At 45.1% G+C, this 18,511-nt stretch overlaps 1 protein-coding gene across 7 annotated transcripts in view; it reads left to right on the forward strand.

Moving 5' to 3' along the window:
- The window catches only part of LOC124804797 (clathrin light chain), a 60,272-nt gene extending 42,156 nt beyond the window's left edge, over positions 1-18,116 (forward strand). For 6 of the 7 annotated variants that reach the window (XM_047265128.1, XM_047265131.1, XM_047265127.1 and 3 more), the window contains 4 exons: positions 9,511-9,612; positions 17,222-17,333; positions 17,665-17,676; positions 17,793-18,116. In XM_047265128.1, coding sequence (XP_047121084.1) covers positions 9,511-9,612; positions 17,222-17,333; positions 17,665-17,676; positions 17,793-17,973 — 407 coding nt within the window. In that variant the 3' untranslated portion in view covers positions 17,974-18,116. The remainder of the gene's footprint in view (positions 1-9,510; positions 9,613-17,221; positions 17,334-17,664; positions 17,677-17,792) is intronic. The other variant, XM_047265129.1, reaches the window with a different exon arrangement.
- Positions 18,117-18,511: the final 395 nt, after the last annotated feature.

Genomic DNA, 18,511 nt, shown 5'->3' on the forward strand with positions numbered 1-18,511 from the left:
GTTGCCGTGGGAGTATGGTAAACTCATCCTAGTGTTCCTCGGACCATGCATTTACACTGAGAGCTGTGCGACATGTTGCATTTTTCTGCTGGCAGGTGCCATCACGCTGAGGAAGAAAAAACTTTATGTAGGGCTGGACACAATTTCAAAGAATAGATGCAGATCCACGTTAATGGATTATGTCTTCCGGAATGATGAGATCCTGCAGGGAATGCCTTCCAGCCTGCAGTGTTCCGATGATTGTTGCAAGGTGTTTGCTTTGATGTTTCAAGCCAATGGGGCAAAAAACATGATTTATCTGAAAAGGTCACTTGTCATCACTCAGAGGCCATCCAGTTGTTGTACTGGCATGCAAAAGCCAGCCATCATCGCCAATGAACAGCAGTCAGTGTGAGTGTATGAACCAGGTTCCTGTTGCAGAGACCCTTTCACAGCAGCATTTGCCGAGTGGTCATTGAGAAGATGCTGTTGGTAGCCCCTTGCTTTATCTGGGCAGTAAGTTGCTCAACAGTTTCACTTCTCCTAAATACTATAACAATTCGACCAAATTCCTGGGTGATGTCATCAACTCCAGATGGAACACACCATGAATGAGGGACTGATGACCTCACTGTTCACTCCATTAGTCACCCCGCACCACCACCACCAACCACCTTATATACCCATACACGCCCAGGCGGTTCACTGATCTTTGGCGGGTTCGTGCTTGGCTACCACAGGGCCCCAGCCTTTGCATCTTTCCCCTTCCATGCTGCTTGTCTATCCTCTTGCTACTCTTTCTCCGCTCTTGGGGAACACATCGGGGGTGTTTTTTGGAATATGTTCCGCATTTTCAGTGGCTGAAATAAGAACATCCTTCCCATTATTTCTCGTTCCATTTTTCTTTCTTTATTCGTGTTCTCCTATCCTTCCTCCACTTATGCGTTTGATGTTTCTCTTTTCCTTATTCCTCCCTGTGAGGTCCTGAAGGCCGGCCAACATGTTTAGTACGTCACATGTTTAGTACGTCACATGTTTAGTACGTCACATGTTTAGTACGTCACATGTTTAGTACGTCACATGTTTAGTACGTCACATGTTTAGTACGTCACATGTTTAGTACGTCACATGTTTAGTACGTCACATGTTTAGTACGTCACATGTTTAGTACGTCACATGTTTAGTACGTCACATGTTTAGTACGTCACATGTTTAGTACGTCACATGTTTAGTACGTCACATGTTTAGTACGTCACATGTTTAGTACGTCACATGTTTAGTACGTCACATGTTTAGTACGTCACATGTTTAGTACGTCACATGTTTAGTACGTCACATGTTTAGTACGTCACATGTTTAGTACGTCACATGTTTAGTACGTCACATGTTTAGTACGTCACATGTTTAGTACGTCACATGTTTAGTACGTCACATGTTTAGTACGTCACATGTTTAGTACGTCACATGTTTAGTACGTCACATGTTTAGTACGTCACATGTTTAGTACGTCACATGTTTAGTACGTCACATGTTTAGTACGTCACATGTTTAGTACGTCACATGTTTAGTACGTCACATGTTTAGTACGTCACATGTTTAGTACGTCACATGTTTAGTACGTCACATGTTTAGTACGTCACATGTTTAGTACGTCACATGTTTAGTACGTCACATGTTTAGTACGTCACATGTTTAGTACGTCACATGTTTAGTACGTCACATGTTTAGTACGTCACATGTTTAGTACGTCACATGTTTAGTACGTCACATGTTTAGTACGTCACATGTTTAGTACGTCACATGTTTAGTACGTCACATGTTTAGTACGTCACATGTTTAGTACGTCACATGTTTAGTACGTCACATGTTTAGTACGTCACATGTTTAGTACGTCACATGTTTAGTACGTCACATGTTTAGTACGTCACATGTTTAGTACGTCACATGTTTAGTACGTCACATGTTTAGTACGTCACATGTTTAGTACGTCACATGTTTAGTACGTCACATGTTTAGTACGTCACATGTTTAGTACGTCACATGTTTAGTACGTCACATGTTTAGTACGTCACATGTTTAGTACGTCACATGTTTAGTACGTCACATGTTTAGTACGTCACATGTTTAGTACGTCACATGTTTAGTACGTCACATGTTTAGTACGTCACATGTTTAGTACGTCACATGTTTAGTACGTCACATGTTTAGTACGTCACATGTTTAGTACGTCACATGTTTAGTACGTCACATGTTTAGTACGTCACATGTTTAGTACGTCACATGTTTAGTACGTCACATGTTTAGTACGTCACATGTTTAGTACGTCACATGTTTAGTACGTCACATGTTTAGTACGTCACATGTTTAGTACGTCACATGTGACAGGGTAACATGTAATTCTCAGCCCTGGGTCAACAAGTAGGGTTCACACATACCATCTGGTACAGGCCAGGCCCAGGGAGGGATGATTGCCTGGGCTGCTACCTTCCTAGATTGCCGATTGGTCCCTCTGTCAGGTGTTCGGGAGGTGTGACCTGAGGTGTGGACAATCACGTAAGGCAGGTGAGCCCCCCTCTAAGGGGGGAAGGGGGCGGGGCAAGTTGGAAAGAGCGTGCCATCGGATATGATGGCAATCATGGGGATTTCCTCGCAATGAGCCTATCATCTTCTTTACAGTCAGTGTCTGCTAAATGTAAATGGAATGAAGCTTCTGATGCAAAGACCCTCCCAGCTGCACCACAGTTCCTCGTTGTTTCACGTACTGGAGATGGTCAGTCCTTTGCAATGGTAAATCCGTTTCTTATTCAGAAAAGTGATGGTGCAACTGTTGACCCTGGGAATCCAGCTCTTTTACACTATGGCAGTTTGCTTGTGGTGGAGACTACTTCTGATTCTGAAGTACAACAACTGCTTGCTGCTTTACTTCTCCACGGCTACCCTGTTTGTGTCGAGGCCCATAGAACTCTGAATTCTTCCCGTGGTGTTATTTACACTAGGCTGCTAGATGGTCTGATCGAGGTAGAAATCTAAATGTAGCTCTCTGATCAGGGTGTCATTGCAGTCCATCGGGTGATGATGCCTCTATAGATCTTGTGGAGCAGGATCGCCCAGCCTCTGTGCCCTTCAGCATTGAGTCTTTGAAAGCTAGCACTAGGCAGCCGCCGAGGTGACACCCCTTCGTTATGACTCTCCATTAACAGAAATCGGAGAGGGTTTGCGGCTGCCCTTAGAATCACAGTGTCAGTGTTCCGTGCCTCCAGGAAACACAATTGTGTCCTCACAACTGCATTGAGCTCTTGCATTTCTTTCCAGTTCATTTTGAGCTTCCACTCCAAGGATGGCATTCTATCTCATGGGGAGTCGTGCTTCTCGTACGGGATGATGATCATAGTCTCCCTGACTACCTGCCTTCAAGCTGTTGCAGTTCACCTCTCCCTTTCTCACTTGACCTTTTCCCTCCATACCATTCACATCCCTCTGTCACTTGATGTCACCAGGCAGACTTCCTCTGGCTTATAGGACAGCTACCTCACCCCTTTCTGCTGCTCAGTGACTTTAATGCACACAATCCCTTTGAGTTTCTCTCAGAACCTGTCGGGAGACTCCCTCTTGACTGACCTCAATCAGCTCGACCTCCTCTGCCTTAACACAAGAGCACCTTTCAGATTCCACACACACCTCTTTCCATTTGGACGTATCCTTGAGCACTGCCCAGCTTGCCCATAATCTTGAGTGGTCTGTTCCATCTGACACATACTCGAGCGACCATTTCCTGTGAACTGTTTGCTGACTCCTACCCCAACTACATGTCCACCCAAATGGCAATTTACTAAAGCCGACTAGAGGCTTTACACCTCAATAGTGACCTTCGAAAACATCATTTCCCCAGTTGAGATGACTGGGTAGAATATCTTGGAAACCTTACTGCCACAGAATGTTCGTTTCCTCACACTTCCTCTTTACCACACTGTTTCCCCACCCCTTGGTGGACTGAGGTGTGCCACGATGCAGTTTGCACTCAAAGACATGCTCTCCACATTTCTCACTATCATCCTATGATGCCAAACTGCATTAATTATAAACAGTTGTGTGCACAGTGTCGTCACCTTCTTCGGCTAGCAAAAAAAAGCTAACTGGATTTCATTCACTAGTTATTTTGACAGTTCCACTCCTTTTTCTGTCACTTGGGTCAACCTCCGATGGCTCTGTGGGACCAAGATCCATTCCCCAATTTCCAGCATGATAGTAGCAGACAATATTATTGTGGACCCTATTGCTGTCTCCAACACCTTGGGCTGCCATTTTGGGAGATTTCGGAGCTGCTCAGACTATCATCCTGCCTTCCTCCATCAGAAACGGTGGCTCGGGTGATGCCCGTCTCTTCGCAGAATTAAGAGTGCTACAATGCCGCCTTTACTAAGAGGGAGCTAGATCATGCTCTCACTTCATCCCGATCTGCTGCTCCAGGGCCAGACAATGTTCACATTCAGATGTTGTCTACCATTCTCTTGTGGGCAAGCACTTTCTGCTTCATACATAAAACTGCTTCTTGGCAGAGGACACATTTCCCAGACACTGGCGTGAAGCCACTGTCATAACCGTACCTAAGCCTAGTGAGGACAAATACCTTCCTTCTAGCTACCGCTCCATTTCTGTGTTTGCAATGCAATGGAACGTATGATTCATGGTCGGCTGGTATGGTGGCTCGTCTCTTGCAATTTACTAACCACTACACAGTGTGGATTTTGAGCTCGTCATTCTGCAGTTGACCATCTCGTCACATTGTCCATCCATGTCATGAATGGTTTTCTGCAGAAATCCCACACACTGTCCATGTTTTTGAATTTGTAGAAAGCCTAAAATACCTGCTGGAGGACTTGTATCCTGTGTACACCCTACATGTGGGTCTTCTGTGGCCACCTGCCCAATTTCCTTTAGAAACTTTTTGTGTGTGTGTTTCTCCTTGTCGGTCATCTTTTTCTAGGAAGACCATATGCTCCGGTTTCTCTCCTGAGCATCATCTTCTTTGCTATCGCCATTAACCCTTTAATCGCCTGTCTCCCGCTGGGCATCTCTGGCTCCCTGTTTGTTCTAGGTTTTGCCTTCTATTGCAGTTCTCTGTGGACTTGTCTCATTGAGCCGTGTTTCAGCGATGTCTTGATCATCTACTTGTGGAGCATCGACAATGGTTTTAGTTTTTCCACTGACTAAAGTGTTTGTACGAATTTCTGGCGGTGCAGTTGGTTTCTTCCACCATCTTTACGTCTTGGGTCTGTTGCTCTTCCATTTGTTGAAACTATGGAAATCTGGGGCTTGTGCTCGATAGGAAACTTTCTTGGTCCTCCCTTTTCTCTTACTTGGCAGCCTGCTGTATGTGGTCCCTCAATGTCCTAAGTGTCCTCAGTGGTACTACCTGGAGAGCAGATCGAACTAACGTCCTCCATTCGTACCCTTCCCTTGTCCATTCGAAACTAGACTATGGGTGTTTTGTTTGTGCATCTGCACACCTGTCCCTCTTACGCTGTCTCAATGCTGTCCATTGTCGTGGCATTCATGTGGCCACTGGCACCTTTTACATTAGCCTGGTTGAGTACCTGCATGCCGAACTATCGATGTCATACTTTCGTGACTTTCTCCTCAACAGATATGTGTGCTGTTTGTCTGCAATGTGTGGCCACCCATCCTATGCCTCCTTTGATGACTCCTTTAGTCGGCACTGGGGTGCATCTCTCTTCTCTGCTATCTGTTGGAGCTCGCTTTTGGGTCTTAATCTTAACTTCATGCTGCTTGCCACTTTCCCGATGGGTATGTACCCTTCATCACCGTGGCTTCGTGTAGCAGCCTGTGTTCACCTTGGCCTTCATTTGCTCCCTAAGGACACTACTCCAGCCTTACTCTATCACCTTCAGTTTCACAACCTTCACACAGAACTTCGTGTAGTACCTTTGTGTACACTGATGGCTTGCAGACTGACTGTGGTGTCGGGTGTGCCTTCGTCATTGGCACTGACATTTTTCAGTATCATCTTCCGGAACATTGTTCAGTATTTATAGTAGAGCTCTTCGCCCTATATCAGGCCGTGCACTACATTCGGTGGCACAGGCTTTTCAGTTGTCATCTGCTCTGACACTCTGTGCCCTTCAAAGCCTCTGTGTGCTGAACACCGTCCATACTTAGTGCAAAGGGTGTACAAATGCTGTCACTTGCTCACTCTTCGTGGAGCCACTGTAGGGTTGTGGGTTCCTGGCCCCATTGGTCTTGCAGGAAATGAGGTCGCTGCCAAGGCTGCAGTCCTCTTACCTCAGCCCGCTAGTTCTTATATTCCCTCCAATGTCTGTCAGCAGGTGGTTTCACTTCAGCATCGCCACTGGACGTCCTCTTCACGCCCTTTTCGGCAGGAGGAGGTCGTTTTGGCCTGGTTAAAAATTGGACACTGCCGGTTCAGCCATCGCCATCTGCTGACAGCTGCACCGGCGCCGTTCTGCCCATGTGGGCAATTACTGACGGTCTGCCACATTTTAACGTCCTGTCCGAATTTTAATACACTGCGTGTTGATCTTGGCCTGCCATGTACTCTGGATGCCACTTTAGCGGATGACCCAGGAGCAGCTGCTTGCGTTCTTCTTTTTATCAACTTGACAAACCTGTCTAAGGACATTTGATTATGCTGTTTTTTTTAATCCTCTGCCTGTCTGTCTTTTATAGTATTGTCCCTTTTAGTTGCTGTTTTAACCTTGTGCCCCACGGTGCATTCCTAACTTAGTCTGGGTGCTAATGACCATTGTAGTTGTGCGCCCTAAAACCACAAAGAAAAAACCACTGGTCTTCCCTTCATGGGAACAACATCCGGGTTATTAAGCCCCTCTCAGTGGCTTGGATGACTGCCTCCTCAGCCCTCTGGCTATGAGATCATCATTTTAGCTAGGTTGCATATCAGGCACTGTCTTTTTATTGCCATTTAAGTGGTTCTCCCCCACCACTTTGTGCTCATTGCACTCAATCTTTGACGGTCTGCCATTTCCTGATAGAATGCCCTTTTTTGACCACTTACATTCTCATTTGTGTTTGCCTTCTGAGTTATCAACTGTTTTAATGAAGACATGTGGGCTGTCAACTGCATTTTACTTTTTATCTGTTGTAGCAATATGGTGAAGGACATTTAATTTTTAGTTTAGGACCTCCATTTCTCTACAGTGTATTTTGTAGATATTTCTCGATGACCCTGTTTTTAGCTGTCTTATTTTCCGTCGATTGGGATTAAAATGGAGTCGTTTTTAACTCTTCACTTTGTCTTCTTGTTATACAGTTCTGACATGGGGGCTTATGACCCTAGATGTTTATGCACCCAAAAAAAAAAAGAAACCAGCCTTATATTGGTGCAGATTTGTGACACACCGAATTCTCAAGCTAAAGCTGGTCAGCACACTAGTTGCTTAGTATCATAACTATGGGCAGTCTTCAGAGACAGCTGTATAGTTCTTTGGTAAATCCCTTGATAACAATATACGTCTACCTCAGTGTTGGGCAAGTGACTATGGGATGGATAGCTGCTAATGCAAGACTCTTCAGAGGCAATGTCATGGGCAGCCTTCTCCAAATAAGTTGTGCTCTGTCTCAATCAACATGTTGACTCTCCCTGCTACTTTCATGATGTCCATGGAACTTACTAATTCATATGAACTCGTCCAACAGTGTGGGTCACTGTCAGGCAGTATATTCACAAATCTGTTGGCTAGTCTCTGTGGGGAAAGAAATAGAAATGAGAGCAGAAACAGGGTGCAGATCACACACCAAAATGTACAGTGCGGCTATAAAATAACAGGACTGTTGTTGTAAAAAATTTTATTTCAAAAATGTACAAATGTCGCCATCAATATAACTCTAGCTGTCCAATGCTCATGTGAATTTTCATTGATGGAAATAGTGCTGTAAGTCATCTTCCGTGAGATCCTTGATGATGCTTGTCACTTTTCTTCCTCTGCTTAAATGACCTGAAATGTTGATTGTTTTCACGTAAACTGGACCTCGGGAAATAGAAGAGTCACATGGTGATAGGCCAGGTGAATAAGGGGGTCTGACACTGGGAAGCTGTAAGTCACAAAGAACCTTGTAACAGAAAAAATCAGTATAAGCCAGTGCATTGTCTTGATGTGGAAACCATGACTAAATATTCTATGAGGTTTTGGGAGTGTAACCAGATCATGTTGACTCCTTGCCACAATATTCGGCTAGCAACCTTTCAGCCATTGGCAGATGAGTGTCCACCACTGAAGAGTGCTAATTCAAGATGTTAGCTTTATAGAAAAAACTGGCATGGAGACACATGTGCATTGGTGGCCCTCACAGTAGCATTCTCTATTGAAATCTACCCCACTGCAAATACTGTTTCATCTGTGGCACCCAGGCGCATGCATAAAAATGGCCACCCCTCTGTCAGGATATGCACTCGCCGTGCTAAAAACAAACGTCAGATGTCACCAGACATGTCATTATGAATAAAATACTTTTTCTTATAAGAAATTAGAGATCACCGGGTCCCAAGCCTTGTCCAACTGAAAACCACTGTCAAGATTTAAAACTCTTGTTCTAGAGATATTTGCAGATTCTTTAATTACTGAATCCCAAAAGGACCTCACGGGGGGTCAAGATTTTTGTGGCAGAATAATCCATAGTGTCCTGTGGTAATTGTGCTCAGCTATGGCCAACTTACTGGGCTGCAAAAGGCGAGGGTGGCACTCGCGTTCAGTGCACCTTTCATGTACTGTGTGAATCATCTGACATTTGTAAGCTTTGCTGCATTGGCAAGGAATTTTGTAAATTCCAGCCTTCTGCAATCCCATATCATCCTTTACTGAACTGAGAAGAGCATTGATTGTTGCCAGTGGCCAGAAAACTACTTCAACTTGATGTTTCCTTAGGATCTTGCCTACTTTAGATGAAAGGTTGCCAATCTATGGAAGAAGCCGTTAAAGTCCAGGCAAGACAGAAATCTGTTTTGAAGTTCTAGATACTATAAGGTCTCTGAAATTACTAATTATTTTGCGGAGTAAAACAGAATTGAATTAAACTCTTGAGTTCTGGTAGTAGTGTTAGAAAGTATTGGAGTACAGTTTGAGAAAAGTTGATTCACGTGTGGCTAATGATATGAGGCTGTCATTCATTTAGTGAAAGCTTTCTCAAAATTCATCTCGTTAAAAAATATGTAAGTGGTGCTGAAAATATTAGAGAACGGCAGCTTAGATGAAATATCCTGGCTTCTCCCTGTATTGTTTCTAATATGTTTGTTTTCTTTCCCCCACCCCAATCATTCTCTATTTGCGCAAACCATTGAGATACATTCTGTATCTTCCATAGTGTCCAGTTTTATTTTTTGAGGCAAAGTGCAGAGTCATTGTCTTCTATTAAAGTGTATTGTGCAAAGTAGAGATTAAACTTTGAATCACTCATTTATTCTTTCTGTTACTGGAATGCCCATATTTGTATGGGAATATCTTCTTCACTTACTAAAAGCTATTTGTATGTTTCTTCCAGAAATATTTTCGACACCAACACCTCCAAAACCGGTTGTAAAGGAAGAACCAGAAAAAATTAGGAAGTGGAGGGAAGAACAGAAGAAACGCCTTGAGGAGAAAGGTTAGTTATGTTGACTCACACAGCTGCACTTCATTTCAGAGTAAAGGTATGGTAAATAACAGGATGGACCCAAGAGTTCACTTAACAGTTAATGCTACTCTGTGCACTTCGAGAATCAGTTCATTGCATTATCCTGCAAAATGATCGTCAGGTCCTGCGGAAAGTGTCATCACTTTCTGCAGGACAATGCTCCAGCACGTAAGTGCAAGCTGCTACTGATTTGTTTGGCTGATGGGGCTGCTAAGTGCTATACCACCTACTGCACTCCCCTGACTCAAGCCCACGCAAGTTCAACTGTTTCTAAACTGAAGGAAACACTTCACAGCATTCGCTTCAGAACTGCTACAAATTCGTCGGGCAATAGACCGCACCATTTGAACTGTCAACATAACGCACTGCTAAGAGTATCCTAAGACTTCCACATTGCTGGCAACGAGTTATAAACAATGCTAGTGACTACTTTGAAGGTCAGTAAAACTTTGAAACATATGTCTGTTTTGTACGAGCTGTAAATAAATGGTTGCCACTATTAAAGTTCCAACCCTCGTATAAAATGTGGTTATCAATTTGTGTGTCATTACAAAATGAAAATGACTAGGGTTCTGCTGCTGAGGCCAGCTTGCAAGGAGTTGAAAGATATTTGGACCACACAGATACACCCCCCAGGGGGCCCACAGTCCTTTTGTGGGTACGTGTATGGCGTGCACGGGGCCCCGAGCTATTGCAGTCTCCTTTCCTTTCCAGGCTGCATTACCATCCCTGTTCCTCTCCCTCCTTATCCTTACTCCTTTGTCCCTGCCCACTCTTTTTCCTCTTACTGGACTTCACGTCGGCCTGGCTACCCTCCTGGCTTTGTTTTGGTCTGTGCTATTGTCTAGTTTGCTGTTTCCATCTCCTTTTCAGCATTTTTGGCCCCCTTGGGGTTTGACTTCCATTCCCAAAATTTTCCATTCATTGTGAGCCATTTGGGGATGAACTCCCTACTTAGCTTCCATGGTGAAGGTTCCTCTCCCCCTCCCCTCCTCTTTCCCTTTGCACCCTGCCCCCCCCCCGCCCCCCCCCCCCTCCCCCCCCCTCCCGCCCGTCCTTCTGCTAGGTCACCAGCATGGTAGCCGGTCCATGTGGTGAGGCTATTAACTACCATCTTGGCTGAGCCCCCTGAAACCACAGGGATCACACTGCTAGTACCTGAGCTGTTAACGCCTCATGTATGCCCAGGAGTAGATGCTCATCACTATGGGGCACCAGAACTCCCAGCAGTGGCTGCTGTGCCAGATGGCCCTTGCTGTGGCTGGGTGGCGCCCATGGGACGAGCCCCTGATCGGAGTGGGTGGTATTAGGGCGGACGCCATGCACATGAAGCGACAAAAGTTTCACCATCCTGGCCATTCTGTGGCTGTGTCTGAGTGGTAGCAGATGTGACACTCCTTCTGATCCTTCGGCCTTCCCCTCCCTGGCCACCCCCTGGGAGGAGGGTCAAGCTCACTGGCTTGGGTTGAAACCTTTCCCTTGGTACCTGGCTTGTGCCAGGACAGGATGGTGGAAGTTTTGCCATGACCAAGCCTATGTTTTTTGTGGAGACGATTGAAAATAAGTATGGCGAAGTGGAATCGATGAATAAAATGCGATCCGGTGCTTTGCTCATAAAGATATGTTCTGCTGCCCAATGAGACGCCCTGCGTGCCTGTGACAGTCTCGGTGACGTCCCAGTCTGTGTCACGCCCCACCAATCTTTGAACTCGGTACAGGGCATTATTTTCCACTGAGATCTTCGTGTCCAAACTGACGAGGAACTCCGTGCTAACCTCGAGCGGCGAGGGGTTCATTTTATCCGCCGTGTGCAGCGAGGCCATCCAAACAATCGCACTGCTATGGGTTCCTTTATCCTGGCCTTCGAGGGGGATGTACTCTCGGAGAAGGTCAAGGTAATGGTGTATCAGTGTGATGTAAAACCTTATATTCCTACACCAATGAGATGCTTTAAATGCTTACGGTTTAGACACGTCTTCCCGCTGCACCACTGATCCCCTCTGCAGTGACTGGGCACCCTCTCCATGAGGGGAGTGCCTGTGCTCCCCCACCAATGTGTGTAAATTGTCATGGACAGCATTCTTCATGCTCGCCTGTATGCCCGGTGTTTGTGAAAGAAGGAAAGATTCAAGAGTACAAAACCTTAGATCGGTCACCTACACTGAGGCTTGTCGAAAGTATGACTGGCTCCATCCCGTGTCTACGTCTTCTACTTTTGCTTCCATTGCATCCATTCCCCCCTCCTACCCCCCCCTCTTCCCAGCCCCTCCCCATTCGCCCCATACTTTCAGCCTCCTCTCCCACTCCCCCCCCCCCCACTCCCTCCCTGTCAGTACCCATACCCACACCTTCGGGTGCTGCTCCCCCTTCCCCCACCGAAGAAGTGTTCCCCTCCTTCGGCAGCTGCCGGTACTGGAGCTCCCTCCTGGGACTCGTCTTCCAGGCACCCCTCTGAAATCTGTGGCCGGTGGGCACCAAGATTGCCCAGTGTAATGTCGTGCCCGCCCTGTCTGAAGACTGCCTTTCTCTTCCTTCCCAAGAGAACAAGCAGAAACGCAAGTATAAGGGTAAGGCCCCTCGGGTACCCTGTGAGGTGCAGTCTTTCCCCCCTCCAGTCAATGAACCAACAGTCTGACCCCCACCTATATGGATATTATCCCATCCTTACCGGTGACAGATGGCGACTCGGTGGCGTGACAGCCTCTGCTCCCTTCGATTCCCCTTTGGACTACGGCTTGAGAATCCTCCCGTGGAATTGTAATGGTTATTTGCATCACCTTCCAGAGCTGCAGCCCCTTTTTTCCTTCTACTCTGCCACTTGTATTACGCTCCAGGAGCCCCATTTTGTCAATTCTTACTCACGCGCCCTTCGTGGGTGAGAACCGAATTGGCCCTTTGCAGGCTTCTGGTGGTGGTTGCACCTTGGTCCGCAAGGACATTGTTAGTAAATGGGTTCCCCTCCTACCACTCTGGAAGCTATTGCTGTCAGGGTCCATCTGGCGACTCAAATCATGATCTGTAATCTCTACCTCCCACCTGACAGGCCGCCCACATTCCATACCCTCACCACCCTTCAACTACTACTCCCTTCTGCCTTCCTGCTATTAGGGGACTTTAATGCTCACAACCCTCTTTGGAGTAGTCATATGACTACTGCCTTCGGCAGGACAGTTGAAGCTGTTCTGGCAGGGCTTGACCTCTGTTTACTAAACACAGGCACTCCCACACACTTAGTGTGGTGCACAGAACTTTCTCTTTTCGGGTCCAAGTTAGGTGCTTCTACAGCACTCCCCATTGGCAAGGAAACGGGGTTCCACAGGGTTCCGTGCCGAGTGTCCCTCTCCTTCTCTTAGCCATTAATGGTCTGGTGACAGCTGTCCGATAGTGTCCCCCTCTTTGTATGCTGATTATTTTTGTATCTAACTCTCTTCCTCTGTAATGGGCACTGCAGAACGCCATCTACAGGGGGCAATCTGCCGGGTGCACTCATGGGCTCTCTCCCATGGCTTTCAGTTTTCGGCAGCCAAGACGTGTCATGTGTTTCTACTGTCGCCGTACAGTCCACCCCCATCTGGAACTGTTCCTTGATGGCCAGCCCCTCAAGGTAGTGGACACCATTCACTTCTTGGGTCTGGTCTTTGATGCCTGGTTGACATGGCTCCCTCATCTTCGCCAGCTAAAGAGAACATGCTGGTCCCATCTCATAGTTCTTAGATGTCTGTGCAATACAGCCTGGGGTGCAGACCGCTCTGTTCTCAAGCGTTGGTCCAGTCTCGTTTAGACTATGGAAGTCCTGTCTATGGTTCTGCGTCGCCTTTGACACTGCAGACCCTAGACCCCATCCACCACTGTGGGGTCTGACTTGCGACTGGTGCCTTCCGGCCTAGCCCCGTACTTAGTCTTCTCGCAGAGGCAAGGATTCCACCACTGCGAGTTTTGCGCCAACAACAGCTGATATCTTATGCGCTCCGCATTTGCTGCACCCCAAAGCACCCTAAGTATGGTCTCCTTTATGCAGACACGGAGATCACCCCGCCACAGCGGCAGCCACTATGTGGGCTTATCATGGCTGTCTGCATTCAGTCACTCTTTCCTGAGCTCAAGCAATTCCCTTTACCGCCTCTTTTCTGCTCACGCAAGTACCCCTCCTTGGTGCGTCTCTCGGCCACAGCTCTGTCGTCATCTCTCAATAGATTCAAAGAATTCTGTCCCTCCAATGGCCCTTTGCCACCAATTCTACTGTCTCCTCAGTTCATTTCAGGGTTCAGAAGTGATTTATACTGATGGCTCCATGGTTGCTGGCTGCACTGGTTTTGCTTACACATATGCACAATGCACAGAACTTCGTTCCTTGCCTGAAGGCTGTAGTGTTTTTACTGCAGAATTGGTAGCCATCTTGCACGCACTGGACCATATCCACTCCTGCTCGGGAGTATCCTTCACTATCTGTAGTGACTCATTGAGTGGTTTGCACACTATCGGCCATTGCTTCCCTCGCCACCCAATGGTCATCGCTATCCAGGACTCCCTTTCTCTCCTTGCTCAACGTGGATGCTCAGTGGTTTTCATTTGGACCCCAGGCCATGTTGGGATTCCTGGCAATGTACTTGCTGATTGGCTGGCTAAGTTAGCTACTACCAGGCCATCGCTTGCTATTAGCATTCCGGAAATAGATGTTCACTCGGCATTACATCATCATGTTTTGGGCCTTTGGGATTCAGAATGGCACACTCCTTCTTCGTCGATCAAGCTCAGGGCGATTAAGGATTCTAAAACTCCGTGGCGGTCCTCTTCCTGGGCTCCTCGGAAGGCCTCTGTCATTCTATTCCGGCTCCACATTGGCCATAGTTGGTTGACTCATGGTTAGGACCCCCCTCTCTGTTGTTGTGGTCGATGTTGACTTTGGCTCACATCTTATTGGACTGCCTCAACTTAGCCACCCTGCGAAGGACTTTTAGCTTTCCAGACTCGCTATCCCTGGTGTTGGCTGACAATGCCTCAATGGCGGATCTCGTTTCACGTTTTATTCATGATGGGGGTTTTTATCACTTTATTTAAGGGAGGGACCTTCCACCTTATCGGTGAGTGGAAGGGATGGCAGGCCCTCTTGTTCCTCCTTCATCCTGACTGGATTGGCTTCAAGTGGGCGTGGTGGTTCACCCCAGCCCTCTGCCTCCCCACTCCTTTGCTCTCTTGTCTCCTGTGCCCCTATCAGTCACTTTCTTTCTCACCTCTTCTTCCATCCTTTTCCTTCCTTCCTTCCTTCCTTCCTTCCTTCCTTCTCTGTCAATAGGTCATAGTTTTATGGATATTGTAGTTCCCTCTTTTTTATGTGGGCTTTTATCATTTTTAGTTAATCTAAGATAAGAGGGACTGATGACTGCGTAGCTTAGTCCCTTCTCCAACCAACCAACCACACAAATATAGTGAATGCTTTCTGACCCTGCTTGTTGTTTACCTTAAATGCTGCAAAGTGCCGTGGTAGTCGTTTGGCACAGGATTCGTAGTTCTCAATCATAATTCAGTGCTGGTAATGCAGGTAACAGGACTTGCAAACTGCTGCAGTGCTTCTTGCGTCTGTTGATTGGTGGTGGAGGATGATTCCTTCTGCATAATTAATTCCCTCGACTGCTTTGGCTGCTGCAGTTGGTGAAGTTGTTGCTGTTGCAGATATAAAATATTTAGCAGGATGGAATGTTATGTGCATTAGATTGTGTAGTGTTAATCAACACAATTCAGAAATCAGTTCGTAAGCAACACAGTCCATGTGGAAGATCGTTACTGTAGATAGCATAGGTGTAATAAGAGAATAAGAGTGCTCGTACTGCTGCACTACTCCTCCCCCCCCCCCCCCCCCCACATGCCCTCGACCCTTAATCACCTATGGCTAGTGACTGTCACCTTGTTCTTGTGTGGCAGTGTGGCATCCTCTTTAGACATACTGCTTCTGATTGCATAAATGCCTTTGGCATATCTGTATGGGTAGCACTTGCAGGTACTAAAGTTAGTATACAGTTCTTTGTTTTGAAATTTCGTGATACTGATGACACAGACTTAAAAGTACTGAAAGGTCTTTTATACAAATACAGCAAAAGATTTTTCTTTCTGTGGAAAAATAATAGTTTGGTTTAAACATAGTTTCACAGAAATGGGGCTAATATTTTATACACACTAGTTCATTGCCTGCAAATTGACAGATTTTACCAAAGGTTCAGTAGCCCTTTTTGGTTACTGTTGTCTTAGTAATAAAGAATAATCAAATCTTCAGTTGATATTCCATCACTCTGTCAGCTGACTCAATCACTACAGATCAGTATAGATGACTAGGAAATTGTCACTGAATCCCTTTCTTACTAAAGATGTTATTTGATTTCCACTTTTTTCCTTGAAGCTCATTGCAAAGAATCTTGAAAATTGATGGTATTTGGAGTTCTAGTAGTGGCATTTAAATCATTTGAATTTGTCTGAAATATATGATACACAGATCAGTAGAACATAAGTAGCTTTTGTAAGTAAATATCAATAAGCAGTGCATCCTGAAATGTCAAGTTGTCATGGAAAATCTGTGTCTGGTTGGATGCAGGAGCCTGCCACAATTTAAAGGTTGTTTACGTACTAATGTAAGGCTCTCATAACATGTTTTTCTAATTTTTCTGTACAGTAAAAAACTAAACATATTATCTTTAATTCAGTTTGGTATTGCTAAACACTTAGCAACTGCAAAATAAGATACGAGGGCTATCCACAAAGTACATCACGTTTTGGAATTAAAAATAAAGTATTGGAAATTTTTTTATTATATACAGATGAAAGCCACACTTAAATACTACTTTTCTACATAGTTGCCATTTAAATTAACACACTTATCGTAGCGATGGACGGGCTTGTAAATTCCTTCGTCGTAAAATTCGGCCGCCTGCGCCTTCAACCACGTGGCGACTGTCTTTTGGGACAGAAAAGGTGTGATTTTTGTGGATTTCCTGGAAAGAGGCACTACAATAAACTCTCAAAGGTATTGCCAAACTCTGCACAACCTCAGAAGAGCAATACAAAACAAGCGCAGGGGAAAGTTGGGCTCAAAGATCTTGCTGATTCACGACAACGCCCGGGCCCACACGGCAAATGCCACTTGTGAAGTTCTCGAATCTTTTAAGTGGGAGTTGTTTCCTCATGCGCCGTACAGTCCCGACCTGGCACCGAGCGACTTCCACTTATTCCCAGCAATGAAGAAGCGGTTGGCTATGCAGCGTTTTGATGACGACGCACAGCTTCAAGAAGAGGTAACCACGTGGTTGAAGGCGCAGGCGGCCGAATTTTACGATGAAGGAATTTCAAAGCTCGTCCATCGCTGCGATAAGTGCCTTAATTTAAATGGCAACTATGTAGAAAAGTAGTATTTAAGTGTGGCTTTCATCTGTACATAATAAAAAAATTTCCAATTTTTTTATTTATTTTTAATTCCAAAACATAATGTACTTTGTGGATAGCCCTACACTGGATAGACTACACTGACAAATTAATCATTTATTAGTACTAATCTTCTGTGTCTGTTTTGAGAACAATATATTCCTGTTTTTAGATGCTAATGAAGAAAAACGGAAGGAAGAACTACGGGAGCAAGCTAAGAAAGAGCTGGAAGAATGGTATAAGCATCATGAGGAGCAGATAGCCAAAACAAAGGCGGCAAATCGGTAAGTTGGAATGATTTGCTCTAAAGAGTCTATTGTTAATTTTGGAAAAGCAATTATATTACCTGCTTCCTCTTGGAGGGCTTCCTTGCTCTAAAATGTTCATCCTTTGTGGAATAGGTGGGCCACCATTCTCCCCCCCCCCCCCCCCCCCCTCCCCGCCGTTATCACTCTTGGGAAGATTATGGAACAACTGCATATTTAACATGGTGTAACTCACTGTTGTAATTTATTCTTGCCATTACACAAAGACTTTTATGCTGAAAATATGCTATCAGTTGTAATGAAAATGTAATATTAAATATTCTCTTCTTTTTTTTTAATGCTGACACAGGGAAGCAGCTAAGTAAGTGCTATATATTTTGCTAAAATAATTTGCATAATTACTAACAGCTGCTGATCATATTTATTTAAGCACCCTATAGCAGAGATCGATTTAATAACATTTCATTAACTTTACAGGAATGCTGAGAAACAATTTGTTGCTGAAGCAGGAGAAATTGAGCCAGGCACTGAGTGGGAGAGGATTGCAAAGCTGTGTGATTTCAACCCTAAATCAAGCAAGACCAGTAAGGATGTCTCCCGCATGCGTTCCATTATTCTTCAGTTGAAACAGACTCCTCCTGCAGCTAAGCGTGCTTGAGGATATATTCAGCAAACTGAATAAACAACAGGTCACCTTGTAGTTAAGAAATGTTGTTAACTGTCGAATCATTACCTAAACATGTAGGGAATATCTGAAAAATTCTATATTTTCATGTTGAAAATAAATGCCTCACTTCAATATAATGTTAATTCAAATCCTCAAGATGACATCCCCGATGACGTACCACTCTTCTGAAAATAGTTAAATCTCGTAGGGTAAAAAAGCTGATTCTAGCAGTAAATAATTATTATTACTATTTTTATCCTCAAACAAAATTATGCAGTTCGTAATTAATGTAAATAAAATGTAGGCAAGATGGCTGCAGTTCCTTCAGTTCTGAATACAAAATGTAGGGGACTTGAATCTGTCCATGTAAAACTTCACTGCTCATATCTTCAAGAAATGAGGTATGAGATGGGGTCATTATCGTTGGAACAGAAGCCTCTCTTAATCCATAGGCAAATTATCTAAGATCTTATAAGGCAAGTAGAAAATGCATGCTCCAGAGTCCATCTGAAAGTAAGAATTTGCTGTT

The sequence above is a fragment of the Schistocerca piceifrons genome, chromosome 7 (assembly GCF_021461385.2).
Source record: "Schistocerca piceifrons isolate TAMUIC-IGC-003096 chromosome 7, iqSchPice1.1, whole genome shotgun sequence".
NCBI classification, from domain to species: Eukaryota; Metazoa; Arthropoda; class Insecta; order Orthoptera; family Acrididae; genus Schistocerca; species Schistocerca piceifrons.